Source organism: Schistocerca americana, chromosome X, assembly GCF_021461395.2.
Source record: "Schistocerca americana isolate TAMUIC-IGC-003095 chromosome X, iqSchAmer2.1, whole genome shotgun sequence".
Classification (NCBI taxonomy): Eukaryota; Metazoa; Arthropoda; class Insecta; order Orthoptera; family Acrididae; genus Schistocerca; species Schistocerca americana.
Genome location: NC_060130.1, coordinates 489817497 through 489835246, shown reverse-complemented (window position 1 = coordinate 489835246; position 17750 = coordinate 489817497). Strand labels below are relative to the sequence as shown.

At 37.8% G+C, this 17750-nt stretch overlaps 1 protein-coding gene across 4 annotated transcripts in view; it reads right to left on the bottom strand.

Moving 5' to 3' along the window:
• LOC124555524 (zinc finger protein 84-like) overlaps positions 1–14459 on the bottom strand; it is a 299284-nt gene extending 284825 nt beyond the window's left edge. For all 4 annotated transcript variants that reach the window (XM_047129476.1, XM_047129477.1, XM_047129478.1 and 1 more), the window contains exons 1-2: positions 13877–14459; positions 13392–13532 (exon numbers count right to left, since the gene is read on the bottom strand). In XM_047129476.1, the coding sequence (XP_046985432.1) occupies positions 13392–13532; positions 13877–13996 (261 nt within the window). In that variant the 5' untranslated portion in view covers positions 13997–14459. The remainder of the gene's footprint in view (positions 1–13391; positions 13533–13876) is intronic.
• Between the last annotated feature and the right edge of the window lie 3291 nt (positions 14460–17750).

The following is a 17750-nucleotide window of genomic DNA, read 5'->3' as shown; positions in this document are numbered from 1 at the left end:
TGAATTTTTTCCTACCTGTGAGAAGAGATGGTTGCTAATAGGAACTTTTATGAATTGTGAATCACATGCAGTATTCTCTTCACCATAAGAATAATACGAATATAAACATTTTGCCATGTATTGTTTCGTGTTTGCTGCATCTCATTTAAATCCTGTCTGCCTAATAAACTACGAAACTAGAGTGAGACAACAGCAAACGCGGAAGAATATACATATCATGTCACGTTTATATTGGTATTATTCTTATGCCTAATAGTGATACAGTCAGAAATGAAGCACATCAATTAACTAGATTTTTAAATCTAAGATGACTAATTTCTGTGCAGAATGTAATGTACTAAAGAGGCGCCTGCAAAGATTTTCAAACGGAGAAAAATTTTCGCTAAACTCTCGTTCAGAACATCATCTATCATACGCAGTCTATTATTTGGTTCTTGTTGATCATTATCAAAGAAAGCATCAGTGTAAGTAACAACAAATAGCAGTCTCTTGCCATTGTTTCGCTAATGAGACGATTCCTCTCTCTCTCTCTCTCTTTTATTTTATTTATTTTAAATTGTAAGTGGCAGTAGCGCGCACAAAAGCAAGCCATGCCGTGAGCGGCGACAGGCCATAAACAATCATTATCAGAATGCGACAAGCAATGCATGACAGTACAGCAATGCATTTTCAGCTTAGCTATAACAAAGAAAACGGCGCTTACCAGATCAAAGAAAAATAAGCAATCAATTCAAACCAGACGAAGCACGTGAAAAAGGAAGGGTACTGGTATAAATAAGGACGGAGCACCTGACGCATAGCAATGGTTTCCTGGTAAAGCTTATGACTCGAACCAAACTACTGTAGCTGTATCGTCATTCATTCGACCTAGATTGTGTCTCATATTACAATGGACCAACTTTGTTTCGACTTGGAGGTGCGGCCTAAAACTTTTCTCTCCCCTTGAATTTCGAGTCTCAAATTTCAGGTGCGACTTAGGTGCGGCTTACATTCGACTATGTACGGTATATGTGGAAGAGACCTGGAGACAACGTAAGTTTTCGGACTGATTATATTATGGTAAGACAGATAATTTTGGAATCAGATTTTAAACTGCAAGACATTTTAAACTGTAGGACATTTCCAGGAGCAGATGTATACTCTGACCACTATTTACTGGTGATGAACTACAGATCGAAACTGCAAAAAGGTAGGAATTGAAGGAGATGGGTCTTGGATAAACTGGAAGAACCAGAGGTTCTAGAAAATTTCAGAGGGGGCATTAGGGAATGACTGACAAGAACAGCGGAAAGGAATATACTAGAAGAAGAATGGGTAGCTTTGAGAGATAAATAGTGGAGGCAGCAGAGGACCAAGAAGATAAAAGGCGAGGACTAGTAGAAATCCTTCGGTAACAGAAGAGATACTGAATTTAACTGATGAAAGGAGAACATACAGAAACACAGTAAATGAAGCAGGTGAAAAGGAATACGAACGTCTCAAAAATGAGATCCACAGAAAGTGCAAAATGACTAGGAAGGGACGGCTAGAGGACAAATTTAAGGCTGTAGAAGCATATATAACTATGGGTAAGACAGATGATGCCTCTAGGAGAATTAAAAAGACCTTTGGAGCAAAGAGAACCACCTCTATAAATATCAAGAGCTCAGATGGAAAACATGTCATAAACAAACAAGGGAAAGCAGAAAGATGAAAGGAGTATATAGTGTGTCTATACAAGATGTACTTCAGGGTAATATTTTGGAAATGGAAGAGGACGTAGATGAAGATGAGAAGGAGATACAATACCGCATGAAGAATTTGACAAAGCACTGAAAGACTTAAGTCAAAACAAGGCCCTGGGAGTAGACAACATTCCATTAGAACTACTAGCCTGAGGAGAGCTAGCCATGACAAAACTCTTCCATCTTGTGAGCAAGTTGTATGAAACAGGCAAAATACTCCCAGACTTCAAAAGGAATATAATACTTCCAATTCCAAGGAAAGCAGGTGCTGACAGGTGTAGAAATTACCAAACTATCAGTTTAATAAGTCACGGCTGCAAAATACTAACAGAAATCCTTTACAGAAGAATGGAGAAACTTGTAGACGCTGACTTCGGGGAAGATCAGTTCAGATTCCGGAGACACGTAGGACCATACGTGGCAATATGACCCTACAACTTATCATAGAAGATAAGTTACAGAAAGACAAATCTACGTTTATAGCATTTGTAGACTTAGAGTAGAGTTTTGATAATGTTGACTGGAATATTCTCTTTCAAATTCTAAAGGTGGCAGGAGTAAAATACAGGGAGTTAAAGGCTATTTACAATTTGTACAGAAACCAGATGGCAGTTACAAGAGTTGAGGGCATGAAAGGGAAGCTGTGGTTGGGAAGGGAGTGAGACAGGATTGTAGCCTATCCTCAATATCATCCAATCTGTGCACTGAGCAAGCAGCAAGGGAAACAGAAGAAAAATTTGGAGTAGGAATTAAAGTCCGGGGAGGAGAAATAAAAACTTAGAGGTTTGCTGATGACATTGCAATTCTGTCAGAGAAGGCAAAGGACTTAGAAGAGAAGCTGAACGGAATGGACAGTGTCGTCAAAGGACGATATAAGATGAACATCAACAAAAGCAAAATAAGGAAAATGGAATGTAGTATAATTAAATCAGGTGAGGCTGAGGGATTTAGATTAGGAAATGACACACTTAAAGTAGTAAACGAGTTTTGCTATTGGGGGAAGCAAAATAACTGATGATAGTCGAAGTAAGAAGGATATAAAATGCACACTGGCAATGGCAAGAAAAGCATTTCAGACGAAGAGAAATTTGCTAATATCGAGTATAGATTTAAGTGTTAGGAAGTCCTTTCTGAAAGTATTTGCATGGAGTGTTGCCATGTATGGAACTGAAACAAGGACAATAACAGTCTAGACAAGAAGACAATGTAAAATGCAGTGCTATAGAAGAATGCTATAGATTAGATGGGTAGATCATGTAACTAATGAGGAGGTACTGAATAGAATTAGGGAGAAGAGAAATTAGTGCCACGACCTGACCAGAAGATGGGATCAGTTGGTAGGACACATTCTGAGGCATCAAGGGATCACCAATTTAGCAACCGGGGTGGGGAGTGTGGAGGGTAAAAATCCTAAACTGAGACCAAGAGATGAATACACTAAGCAGATTCAGAAGGATGTATGTTGCAGTAGCTACTTGGAGATGAACAGACTTGCACAAGATAGAGTAGGATTGAGAGCTGCATCAAACCAGCCTTTGGACTGAAGACCACAACAACACATACATTACAATTTTGAAACAGGTGCAGGAAGGATGGGCAATGTTCAGAATCAGCCCTTCCACAGAACTAAATGACATACGAAGGGTCCAGTAAAAGAAAGAGCAAAGTCCATTTTTCAGTTTTCACTGGTATATATGAAAGTATACAGCAGATCCGATATTCCCTACTTATAGAGGGGCGGGGGGGGGGGGGGGGGGGGGGGGGCGGGGGGGGGGGGGGGGGGAGAGAGAGAGAGAGAGAGAGAGAGCGCTATTATACAGTACACGAGCTTTGAAAAAAAGCTGAACAGGGAGACAAAGAGCTCAGGCCATATCAAACGGGGGGAAAAAAGGTTTAGTCCACAAAGCGCTGGTCTTTAAAGTAAATAACGATATAGGTTGCAGCCCAGACAAACAGTTGTCAAATATTTTTGTAATTACGTTCGTTCTTAGCACATCAAGCTAGGTGCGCAGGTCAGTATGTAATGCACTAACATAGCTGCAGTTTTGTGAAAATACTGATACGGAAGGTGCCTGTACTGGAAGTATGGAAGGTCACCAACTAAGGGGGAAGAAGTATGGTCTCTTATCTGAGGTAAACAAAAAGATTAATGTCTCATGAAATGGGAGAAAATTGACAACATGCTTCAAGATTTAACAATGGAACTTACAAGTACACAGTTTGAGGGCACTCCCGTCTACAACTCCTTGAAGTTTGTAATGGGAATTTCTAAACACCCTGTGCAGACACACACCTAACAGGAATTTTGGTATTTCCTTTGAGTATCACCACACATAAGTGTAGTACCTATGACACATATACAGCCACAGTAAAATGGCTGGAAATGCAAAAATAAAAGGGCACTGAGCTAGCAGAAATAAGAGGTACTGAGACTGAACAGGAGAATTTAAAAACTTTAAATGATTTTTCACAACTTGCAAGCTAACATGTTTCATGAAATGAGGGAGAAAACAAAGCTGAAAGAGCACAGAAAATAAGGCCATATATATGCATTTCGGCCATAATCTGCCTCTGCCTACAACTAGTTCTGCTTACACTACATGGCAACTACCTATGTATGCTTTCAACATCCACTGGTTATCAAGTGCAGAGAATACGTTTTCCTTTATCCTGAATGTGTTGACAAAAAAAGGTAATTATGAATCATACATTTTGTTGCAACTGACATGGCTGTGAAAAATATCAATATAAGAAAGAACTACATATTCGATTTTTGCAGAATTTTGTTACAATAGATAGAAAATTTGACACACTGAAAGCAACATCCCAACAAGAGGACATTCTTATTTGGAATGGGATAAAAACATGGGACTTACAAAACCAGAAAGCTTAAAAAGAAGTTCCCAAAGATTGGATAGATATGTTCACAACAGCTTGGTCAAAGATTTCTCCATTTAATGTTATTGAAGTTACATCTGAAACTTTTTTTTTCCTTAATGGCAGCATTCTTCAAGCTCGTCTACAAGTAGAGGTGTATCTTCATAGACAGAACTTACCCAAGGCTTGTCAGATTCAGGAAAACTTGTTATGGATCACGGGAGACTGCTGCTTTGAAATCAGCTCGTCCAGCTGAGGAATACAACACATTACAGTTTCGATTTGCCCGAGTTTTCTTATACCAGTAAGATTGTGATATGATCTCCAAACCTTACCTAACTTTTACTATGGTATAGCACCACATTCTGAAATGTTCTAGTTCACATTTTAAGACTTACTATCCATCGCTTGTGACATACCAGTAACCAAAGGTTTTGAAGGGGGGGGGGGGGGGGGGAATAATGTGGGTTAGAAGCACAAGAATATTCTTACAGTCTTCCAAGTGTTTTAAAGCTCTCACAACAGACAATCTTGTACTACTTTTTAAATATAGTTTGATTCTTGTTTCAGGTGATAAAGGAAAAAACAATGCTTCCGCTACCTTCGATTCAAGGACTCAGCCCCATCTCTCATTGAATAAGGTACTCTTACTCCACTTCTACACAAGTAGCGATGAAAGTTTGAATGAATATGCAAAAATACTGTTATATATTTATAGAATATTACTTAAGGTTTCCAATTTTGCAAAATAAATGTCAATCTTACAGAAATGTAAGATGTAGAAAAGATTTAAACAGAAATATTAAAGTTCTGTAATTTTTTTTTAAAACCTGGACTAGCTCATTCTTATCCTGGACCCTTCATATGTAAGTTACAGGATATTACTTCTGGTACTTAGGAAACGCTAAAATCACATTTTGTTTCCAGAAGATACACAGTCGGTGTAAAAATGCAGATTACAAAGTCCAACAATACAAGACTTAAGGGCACTTGAAGATCTAAGCAACATTAATCAAAAGTGAGAGAGAGAGAGAGAGAGAGAGAGAGAGAGAGAGAGAGAGAGAGAGAGAAATGGATAAAACAAAGTAATGTGGACAGGAGAGATGGTAGGCTATGGCCTAACTGAAGGATTCATCCTAGAATTTTCCTGAAGGAAAACCTCAGAAAACCTACATCAGGATGGTCAAATGAGAATCCATCCTCCTGAATTTGAGGCAGTCTTAGCAAACCCATCACACCTCATTTGGTTGTAACCGAACTACAATTCTCTTTCATTTATACACACTTGGAACCTATGCATTGCTCACACTCAACTGAATTAAAACATGCCAATGCTTCTCTCTATGATTTACACAGAGGGCATCCCACACCTTCAAATGCATAGATTAGATTAGATTAGATTAGATTAATACTAGTTCCATGGATCATGAATACGATATTTCGTAATGATGTGGAACGAGTCGAATTTTCCAATACATGACATAATTAGGTTAATTTAACAACATACTTAAGTTAATACAACTACTTTTTTCGTGTTTTTTTATTTTTATTTTTTTTATTTTTTTAATATTTTTTTTTTCTTAATTTATATCTAAAAATTCCTCTATGGAGTAGAAGGAGTTGTCATTCAGAAATTCTTTTAATTTCTTCTTAAATACTTGTTGGTTATCTGTCAGACTTTTGATACTATTTGGTAAGTGACCAAAGACTTTAGTGCCAGTATAATTCACCCCTTTCTGTGCCAAAGTTAGATTTAATCTTGAATAGTGAAGATCGTCCTTTCTCCTAGTATTGTAGTTATGCACACTGCTATTACTTTTGAATTGGGTTTGGTTGTTAATAACAAATTTCATAAGAGTATATATACTGAGAAGCTACTGTGAATATCCCTAGATCCTTAAATAAATGTCTGCAGGATGATCTTGGGTGGACTCCAGCTATTATTCTGATTACACGCTTCTGTGCAATAAATACTTTATTCCTCAGTGATGAATTACCCCAAAATATGATGCCATATGAAAGCAATGAGTGAAAATATGCGTAGTAAGCTAATTTACAAAGATGTTTATCACCAAAATTTGCAATGACCCTTATTGCATAAGTAGCTGAACTCAAACGTTTCAGCAGATCATCAATGTGTTTCTTCCAATTTAATCTCTCATCAATGGACACACCTAAAAATTTTGAATATTCTACCTTAGCTATATGCTTCTGATTAAGGTCTATATTTATTAATGGCGTCATACCATTCACTGTACGGAACTGTATGTACTGTGTCTTATCAAAATTCAGTGAGAGTCCGTTTACAAGGAACCACTTAGTAATTTTCTGAAAGACAGTATTGACAATTTCATCAGTTAATTCTTGTTTCTCAGGTGTGATTACTATACTTGTATCATCAGCAAAGAGAACTAACTCTGCCTCTTCATGAATATAGAATGGCAAGTCATTAATATATAATAAGAACAACAAAGGACCCAAGACTGACCCTTGTGGAACCCCATTCTTGATAGTTCCCCAGTTTGAGGAATGTGCTGATCTTTGCATGTTACGAGAACTACTTATTTCAAATTTCTGCACTCTTCCAGTTAGGTACGAATTAAACCATTTGTGCACTGTCCCACTCATGCCACAATACTTGAGCTTGTCTAGCAGAATTTCATGATTTACACAATCAAAAGCCTTTGAGAGATCACAAAAAATCCCAATGGGAGGTGTTCGGTTATTCAGATCATTCAAAATTTGACTGGTGAAAGCATATATGGCATTTTCTGTTGAAAAACCTTTCTGGAAACCAAACTGACATTTTGTTAGTATTTCATTTTTACAGATGTGTGAAGCTACTCTTGAATACATTACTTTCTCAAAAATTTTGGATAAAGCTGTTAGAAGGGAGATTGGATGGTAATTGTTGACATCAGATCTATCCCCCTTTTTATGCAAAGGTATAACAATAGCATATTTCAGTCTATCAGGGAAAATGCCCTGTTCCAGAGAGCTATTACACAGGTGGCTGAGAATCTTACTTATCTGTTGAGAACAAGCTTTTAGTATTTTGCTGGAAATGCCATCAATTCCATGTGAGTTTTTGCTTTTAAGCAAGTTTATTATTTTCCTAATTTCAGAGGGAGAAGTGGGTGAGATTTCAATTGTATCAAATTGCATAGGTATGGCCTCTTCCATTAACAGCCTAGCATCTTCTAATGAACACCTGGATCCTACTATATCCACAACATTTAGAAAATTATTATTAAAAATATTTTCAACTTCTGACTTTTTGTTCGTAAAGTTTTCATTCAATTTGATGGTAATACTGTCTTCCTCTGCTCTTGGTTGACCTGTTTCTCTTTTAATAATATTCCAAATTGTTTTAATTTTATTATCAGAGTTGCTGATTTCAGACATGATACACATACTCCTGGATTTTTTAATAACTTTTCTTAGTATAACACAGTAGTTTTTATAATTTTTGATAGTTTCTGGGTCACTACTCTTTCTTGCTGTCAGATACATTTCCCTTTTCCGGTTACAAGATATTTTTATACCCTTAGTAAGCCATGGTTTGTTACAAGGTTTCTTACGAGTATATTTAACTATTTTCTTGGGGAAGCAGTTTTCAAATGCATTTACAAAAATGTCATGAAATAAATTATATTTTAAATTGGCATCAGGTTCACGGTACACCTCATCCCAGTCTAACTGCTGTAGGCTTTCCCTGAAATTTGCAATTGTTAAATCGTTGACTGAACGTACTACTTTGGAGGACTGTTTAGTATTGCTGAATGGAGCTATGTCATATATTGTAACCAGCTGTGCACCATGATCAGAAAGACCATTATCAACAGGCTGAGCATTTATCTGGTTAAACTTATCTTGGTCTATAAAGAAGTTATCTATCAGTGAGCTGCTATCCTTTACCACCCGAGTAGGAAAATCAATAACGGGTGTCAAATTGAAAGAACCAAGTAATACTTCAAGGTCATTTTTCCTATTACCCTCTTTCAGAGAATCTACATTGAAGTCCCCACAAATAATAATTTGCTTCCCCCTGTCTGACAGATAGCACAACAAGGAGTCCAAATTTTTCAGAAATAGATGAAAATTTCCTGATGGGGACCTATATACAGTTACAATTATAAATGTGCCTTTATTTAATTTAAGCTCACAGGCACATGCTTCTATATGTTTCTCTACACAAAACTTTTTTGTTTCTATATGATACACCAAAACAGCGCAAATTTATTGAATGCTGACAAAAAGCAAATGTAAAAAGAATTTCTGTGCAATTCTGGGCCGTTTTAAAAAGAATAAACTAGTTGCGTGTTGATTTGTTACTATGGCTGAAGCTATTTCATCTGCAGCTATGGTTATGACCAGTGTTCTCTATAGTTAAAAAGTAGGCTACTTTTTTATTGATTATCCTGCAGCAGGTTAGAAACTGACTTGTGACTACCGCCAAATTCTTCTGGACCTGGTGGATGGAAAAAAAAAAAGTACTGAAGATGAAAAATCATCCTTCACACTTGAAAATATCAGAAATTTGAAACGAACTAGGGAAGATCGCAGTTTCATATCAACAGCGCAATTGGAGGCAGAGCACTTCGTCTGAATGGACAAGAATGGGGAAAAAAACCAGCATTTTCCTTCCACAATATACATCCCAGTATTTAACTTTATGATCACTTTACATCTCAGAATGTATATCAATCAATTTCCTCTTTTTGTGAAGTTATGCCACAAATTTCTTTTCTCCCCAAGTCAAGTTACTACTTCCTAATTAGTTACATGAGCAAATCATCTAATCTTCAGCATTCTTCTATACCATCACATTTCAAATGTTTTTGTATTTTCTTTTTGTTCGAACTGCTTATGTCTATGTTTCACTCCTGTACAAGCCTACTCTCTAAATATCTTTGGGAAATACTTCCCAAGCACTAAAATTTACAGTTGATGTTAACAAATTTCCATTCTTCAGGTATGCTTTTCTTTCCAGTGGCAGTCTACATTTTATATCTTCTCTAATACAGCCATCGTCAGTGCTTCCATTACACATGTTTTGCTTTTCTGCGTGTTTATCTCATATCCTCCTCCTAAGACACTGTCTATTCGATTCAGCTGTTCCTCCAAGTCCTTTGCTTTCTCTGACAGAATTACAAGTTCAATGGCTAATTTTGAAGCTTTTTATTTCATCTCCCTGGTCTTCAATTCTTTCTCCACATTTTTCTTTGGTTTCTTTTACTGTATGCTTTATGTACAAATTGAACAACATCAGAGAGAAGCTACAATCCTGTTTCTCCCTTCTCAAACACTGCTTCCCTAGTCATACCCCTCAACTCTTCTAACTTCTGTCTGGTTTCTGTACACGCTATATATAACCTGTTGCTCCCTGTATTTTATACCTGTTGCTTCCTGTATTTTATCCCTGCTGCCTTCAGAATTTCGAAGAGAGTATTTCAGTCAATAATGTCCAAAGCCATGTCCAAGGCTTCAAATACCATAAGCACACACTTGCCTTTCTTTGATCTGTCTTCTAAGGCAAGTCTTAGGGTCAGTACTGCCTACATATCTCCAGAATCCAAACTGGAATAAGGTGATTGACGGCACATAATGTCTCATCACTTTTCTGAGTTTAAATTCTCATTTGTCGTAACGGGGATAAAGATTCATTTTATAGGCAGGCATAAGGGAAGGTGATAAGAGGCACAGCAGTGTGGTCATGGTCCTAATGTTACCTCCAAGTGTGCAGTGTCAAGTGCAATAGGACTAAACTAACAGTGCATAATTTTTTATTTATGCTTCTATTCCAAACATGTATGTAATCTGTTAGGTAAAGTGACTGGGGCAGTGCATTTGTTAATACATAGACCTCAAATTTGAGATGATAGAGGCTCATGCTCTACTAGCGATTCTGATTTAGGTTCACCTAAATCACTTCAAGCATGCTTAGGTTGGTTGACCACCTGTCCTGTCCTGTCCGCTCCTCATTACACAAATTTCTGTGTACTGGGTATGCAAGGAGGAATGAACCATATTCAGGGGAATGACACAAACAATCATCTGATGCAAAAATGTCTAGTAAACATGTGATCTAAAATACATACCTTAAGAGCTATGACCACTTGTTCAGAAGAAGAGAGAGGTTGCATAGTAACGATGATGACTCAGTGCTCACAGCTGTTAAGGTATGCATTTTAGAGCCCATGTTTACTAGACTTTTTTGCTTTGCATGATCATTGCTGTCATATCACTGAGCACTAACCATTCCTCATGGGACACCCTACATACAATTACTGTTTTTCTTCTATTAATACAACATATCCTCTGTCATTATAAAGTGGTGTTAGACAAATAAATTACTGACACTGGTGTGTGTATCAAATAATTTGTGTTACATTTTAACATCTTACAGTAGGCAAGATACTGTAAGACGAAATTTTAAAATGGTCATGACAAATACCTGAATACTTCAAAAACTGCCACATGAAATCTGCTATCAAATCCCATATGTGTGACCATGATCATCTATTCAACACACTTCTTGAGAGACTTCCCCTGATAACAAAGGCAGTAGAGTCAACCTGTTGATAGCATTAAATTTTTTACCATAATTTACACAATAAACATGTAATTCCAATTGGATCCCTATAAAATTTCTCTGAATCGACTATTGGTCGGAGGAAATAAAGAAAACCTGGAGAAAAAGCCTATATGTCTAAAAGAAGCGCATGAAATATAATTCACTACAGAGGCACCTAATTACAAGGGTGTAACCTTGAAATACGTATGGGACTTATCAGTAGGGAGACTTGTTCCTCCCATTACTTTGGCCATTTAAGGGCATTAAAAATGTCTGCTGTTGTCATTAGGCTATTGTTTCTTTCCCTGCATTTTTCAGTGTTGTAATTTGCAGCTGTGAGTTTAACTGTTGTTGCTATCTAGTAAGAAGGAAACTAAGATTTTTCACTGAACTGACTTATTTTGGTTGTTGAGTGGTTTTTGGGTTTCAGGCATATTGTCCTTTAACTCTGATGTATTTACAGATGACTAATTTTTGTCTGCACATACAGCAGACCACTTAGAATCTGTGGAAGTCAGTGATTCTCCAAAAGAGTGTTTCAGGTCCTTTGAAAACATAAGCCCACACCTCAAGGCAGCAGCTCGCACTACAACTAGACGAGGAAGGAAACAAGTGTCCACAGCAATCCTAACAAACAGTCCAGTACAATATAAACTTGAGGAAGCACTCAGAGCAAGAAATGCACAAAGACAAACTTGTGGGAAGATGTAAGAGACTGAATTTATAAAACAAGAAACAAAAGAATATGCCTAAAATACAAACTTCTGAAAGTGAAGAACTGTTTTCATGTGTCTGGCAAGGACTTTGGGAGTTTGAGTGGTAGGGATTCTGCTGAAATTAAAAAAAAAAAAAAAAAAAAAAAAAAAAAAAAAAAAAAAAAAAAAAAAAACACTGTGTGCAGGAGATTATCAATGTTCCTGATGAAGAGAATTTCACCGCAAAATGTGCGAGACAGATAGAGGGGCTAACGGTTCAAGTGGCCAGAAGCTGAAGATATGTGTGACACTGAAAGAAACCAAATTCTATGAGTGATTCTTATCTACAGTATTTTCTTCAAAGAATGACAGAGCTGCCAGTTTCACTTTTAACAGTGTCAAATTCAAGGGCTTAATATTCAATAATTAGTATGTTCATCTACAATTTTGTCATTTTAAATATTTCAAACACAGGCAACCATTATTGATCACCGCATGAAGTATACTTTTTCTTTGTATGAATGTACTTTATCTTATATATGATCTCAGATTACTGAACTCCATGACTTTTTGGAGATCTCTTAACATGTTTTGTACTCTACACACTGCACTTCAATCAATGCCTCTAAAGACCATGGATAAAGTTGTTTCTTAAGGTTCTTACATTTATTACTTTTGTTAGTGAGCCTCAGTTCCATCTTTTACATCTTACTGACAAAATAAAATTGGTTTGAATACTGAATTACTTCTTTTATTTATTACAATAAAGTGGAGAATCATGTCTCTCAATAAAGGGATGCCATGTTCCAACATTGCGAGACTTGATCCATTCTACAAAACTTCAGTTTTTAATTTTTTATGATACTAAATGGCAAAGGACTGAATTAAAACCAGGGGCAGAAATAGTTGAAAATGAATATTTATTACAAATTTAACTTTTTTTAAGTTTATACCTGCCATTTTAAAAAATAAAATGTGAAAAATGGATCAAGTCTCACCTCTCTCCCCAAGTAGCAATAAAAAATAAATTAAACAACTGCTAAGTAAATGTTGATGGCTACAGTTCACCAAAAGTGAACATGTCTGCCCCAAGATACTCAATGCACACTATGCTAACGATTTCGTTATATGCATTCCCAAACATTGCTCTAAATAAAAGTACACAGATAATGGTACAACACACTTTAAATGGCTAGGGGTGACTAGAGACCAATTTATGTAAAAGTAAATTACATGTGCCAGAGATTTTACACATTAAAAATACCAATAAGCAATTCATTGTTGGCATGGTAATTCTGTAGGCCTATATACATACAGCTTAACATCGAAACAAAAGATGGAGACAGCATATAGCTTCCTATGAAAAGAATAACTGCAGTGATAAAAAAGCATCTGTAAGAGCTAATGAAACAAACAGTTTTACAAAATTATGAAAGTGTACTTAACATACTTCATGATGCAACAATTATGCTACAGGGTTTGAACAACTTCTACAACAAAAAATTCAGTTTTACATACACGATGATGTGTCGCTCTAGCTTTCAGCTTTCGAAGTGTCCAGTCTGATGCCCGACATTTTTCCTTGAAGTTATACATAACATCCAAGAGCGAGGCACATTCCTTACAAATTTCAGATGGCAATCCATCACCTTCCATAGCCTACAAGTTGTAATGTTATTTAGTCCACAAATGTTTACAACTAATTAACACATTAAATAATTATCAAAGGAAAAACTAATTATTACAAATGACAAGTTACTCAGCTATATGCACACCTACAGGTATTAAACATTGGTTCTTGCAACAGGATAGCATCACTAAAACAACTACTTTTGACAATATGGGTATCATTCTGCCAGCAAAGACCTAATATTATACTTTGCAGACAACCCTTACATTAAACAACACAGGCATGCTAGTTGAGGACATTCAGCTCTCTCTTAACATTTACGAGAAACATTATTGATTAAAAAATATAAACAAACGAACTGTCCAATACTGACCTCTATGGCAACGCATGCTGATATTTTATTTGCAACGGTACGGTCAAATTCGTCAGTGGTTTCGAAGATGGAAATCAAATCTTCAGCTCTGCTCATGCACAGCCGACAGATTTTCTCCATTATGTTCAGTTATGGTACACCCAATGTTAGAAGATTTCACTTTTTCTATGGCTTTAGGTCTCTCAGCAATAAAAACATTAGGTGAAAGTGATAATCTTAGTTTCAGGTTGCGAGACAGCTAACACTTTATCACCGACAGCACACTCACATTTACTAAATAATTTAGCGTATACTAATGATATAACTATTTGCTTCATAACTAAACAAACGGTGGATCTAAAGACAAACGGGCTGAGGCCAAATCAAATGAAACATAAGGCCTTGGTAATCGACGGCGTACCGCTCACTTCCATCTTAAATGAGGGCAATTTTTGGTGATTACAGCACTAATCATTCACGATTATTTACATTTTAGAGAGAAACACTTCGTAGTCTCTGCAACAAACACATCCTATCCGAACCACCCGCTGAAACACCAACACTTCAGGTCCCCTCTACATAGCATTGCGGCACCGCCGAGAAACACGACTCGTCTCAAACAAGTGAGTCAAAAAATGCTTCAGCACCAGTAGAGCCAACATCATGAAGTGTATTTACCTTTATCAAGATATATCCCTCTATTTCAGAGTATCGATATTCTCCTGCGCCAATGCGACAAGCTGATTGGAACTTCAATAAAATTCTCTAGCATAACATAATAAAGTAATAACGGAATTAGTTGGCAGACGGTGAAAAAAGATAGGTGTGTATTGTTGTGGAAAGCAACTATAATTAGTACCAAAATTTCATAAAAAAGAGACAATTTCAAAATGCATAGGTCAAACAGCATGCAGCAAATGCAATAAAAATCTTCAGAAATACAACGGCGCGGGGGGGGGGGGGGAATAACACAAAACGGGGGGTAACACAAGTCGCTTGTTTCGTTCCTGAGGCTATTCACCTGCCACAGAACAGCTGTTGCCTGGACCGCATTTACCCGCAGGCAGTGTTAGGCTGCAGCCTAGAAGCACGCACAACAAAAATTTAAAACAAAGAAGACATCGTTTTAATTCTGTGATACGGACCTTCATAAATCGTAAAAGACATCGGCGTAATTATTTGGTATGGGATTATTCGGCTGAACTTTTGGAGGGGCAAGCAGCAGTCACCACTCAAAGCATCACGTCAGATTCCCAGTGGCACTCTATATAAACGCGTGGCACTGATAGTGGGATATCGCTAAAACTTTTAAAAGAATGGTTAACGAGATTCTGGCAGTTTAAAGTTAAAGGTAACATCATTTGTATGAAATATAGGTGCAAAGCAAACAATAAAATTGTCATTTTAACACACATTTTTTGGGAAAGTAATGTATTTTACTTAAATATGACTACATTTCGCTTCCTTGTTACGTTCGTTTTGTTATTTTGCATTTACCAAATAAAGAGTTTTGCTTATACTTACAACACACTATTATTACCGAGCGGGGTGGCGCAGTGGTTAGCACACTGGACTCGCATTCGGGAGGACGACGGTTCAATCCCGTCTCCAGCCAACCTGATTTAGGTTTTCCGTGATTTCCCTAAATCGTTTCAGGCAAATGCCGGGATGGTTCCTTTGAAAGGGCACGGCCGATTTCCTTCCCCATCCTTCCCTAACCCGAGCTTGCGCTCCGTCTCTAATGACCTCGTTGTCGACGGGACGTTAAAACAACACTAACCTAACCTAACCACTATTATTAAAACTGGTATACTGCGCGGAATTTGCTCTCTCTTTTTTTGCTGCAGTTGTTTACAGCGGTGCTGATGTTAGTTTTTTCATTTTTGATCTAATTAATTCAATAAATTGTATAGTGTTTTACACACTTAACTAACAAATTTTGAATGATGCGGTATAGGTTTTAACCTTTAACTGCAATAAAATGCTATTTTTGCGGGGTAGTTATCACAAAATTTCTCGCATCAGGGGCTATAGATCCCAAAAATGGCACTGTTTGTTGTTATAAGTCGTATGATTGTTACAAAATCGTCAATGTCGCGACAGCGAGAGTGTGTAAAGTACGATTTACGAAGTAAAAGTGTAATAGAAGGAACAGTACGCGAACAAACTGTGAGGGAAGAAGGAGGGAATTTTGGAGTATATGCAACAAAGGCAATTTTTAAACCTACATTTCGTTACTCAGTTTCCTGACAACTGAACTGTTGCAGAGGTGAATGGTATGAAATCATTATAGAATTATTTGGAATTAATTGAAATCACACGTCACGCAGAGACTCGAACTCTGTCATTTGCCTTTCACGGGCCAGTCTTATTCAATAAAGCCAACCGCAAGCGTCATATGCATTGTTCAAACAACTGCCGAAATATCGGCGGTTGTCGAAGACATCACCTGGCTGTATTCCTATAAGTTGTTTGAAGATTTTATACGCCAGAACTAGCGCGACTTCCACTCTACACGTAATGCCACACCGCATCTGCTTGCTATTGATACCTCCGATTTGTCGGCCAACGGCCTTGCCGCACTGTTTTGAGAAGGAACTAGGCTGAGAAGTAGCGGCTCCGATGACGAAAACTGACAACGACCAGGTTCAAATGGCTCTGAGCACTATGGGACTTAACATCTGAGGTCATCAGTCCCTTAGAACTTAGAACTACTTAAACCTAACTAACCTAAGGACATCACACAGATCCATGCCCGAGGCAGGATTCGAACCTGCGACCGTAGCAGTCGCGTGGTTCCGGACTGGAGCGCCTAGAACCGCTTGGCCACAATGGCCGGCACAACGGCCAGGAGAGCGGTTTTCTGACCACATGCCGCTCCATATCCGCATCCAGTGACGCCTATCCGCTGAGAATGTCACCGTTGGGCCTTCACAGGTTCTTTCAGACGGAGTTCCGATCGGTGGCGAAATTAAAATCACAGTGAAAATCCGGCGATGCTTTGAGCAGATGTGTTGCTAAATGTCTTTAGTACGCCGTCTATCGCGTCACGTCGTACTTCTCAACTCTGAGCTTACAATGAGCACATAAATATGCCTAGAAAATAGTGTCTCCCGCCAAGTGCGAAGTCCTACTGAGGGATTTGATTTCATGCAGTCCACATAACGTAACTGTCGTGGGTTTTCTTCTTCATGACATTTCTAGACCCCACACTGCAGGGACCACAAAGACTCTTCTGCACCGTTTTCGATGGAAAGTGTTCATTCACCCACTATACAACCCGGACTTGGCTCCCTCTGATTTTCATCCTTTCGCTCACATGAACCACTGACTATGAGGGCAGCATTTCGGCGCGAATAACGGCCTGCAGTCCAGCATAGGAATTGGGCGGTAATCACAGCCGACTGCCTTCACTAACGAGGGCATCGGAAACTTGGTACCACGCTTCGACAAATGTGTAAGTCGGAGCAGCGACTACATAGAGAAGTAGCTGGAAGGTGTTGCTAAATATTGCAAATAAATCATTTTTAATTTTATCTTCGGTTTTCATTTTGCGACCGATCGGAGGGAAAAAAATAAACAGTCCTCGTAGTAAGATGTTGCATACACAATTACAGAAATTTGGTGTCATGTATGTAGCGTTTATTGCAAAGCATTCATTCTTTTCTATTAAAACTGTTGATACGTTTAGGAATTTAAATAGCATTTCTTCCGCGTGTGGTAACTGTCGAGTTAACCCAGGATTTGCAAAGTACGGACATGAATCAGAAAGCCACTACCATTTAATGATTATTCAGCCATGACATAATTTTTTGATATATGTCTGTCTGTAATATCACTGGCAGTTCAAAACTCTAGTGCTCATACAGTATCTCAACATCTCAAACGCCCGCAG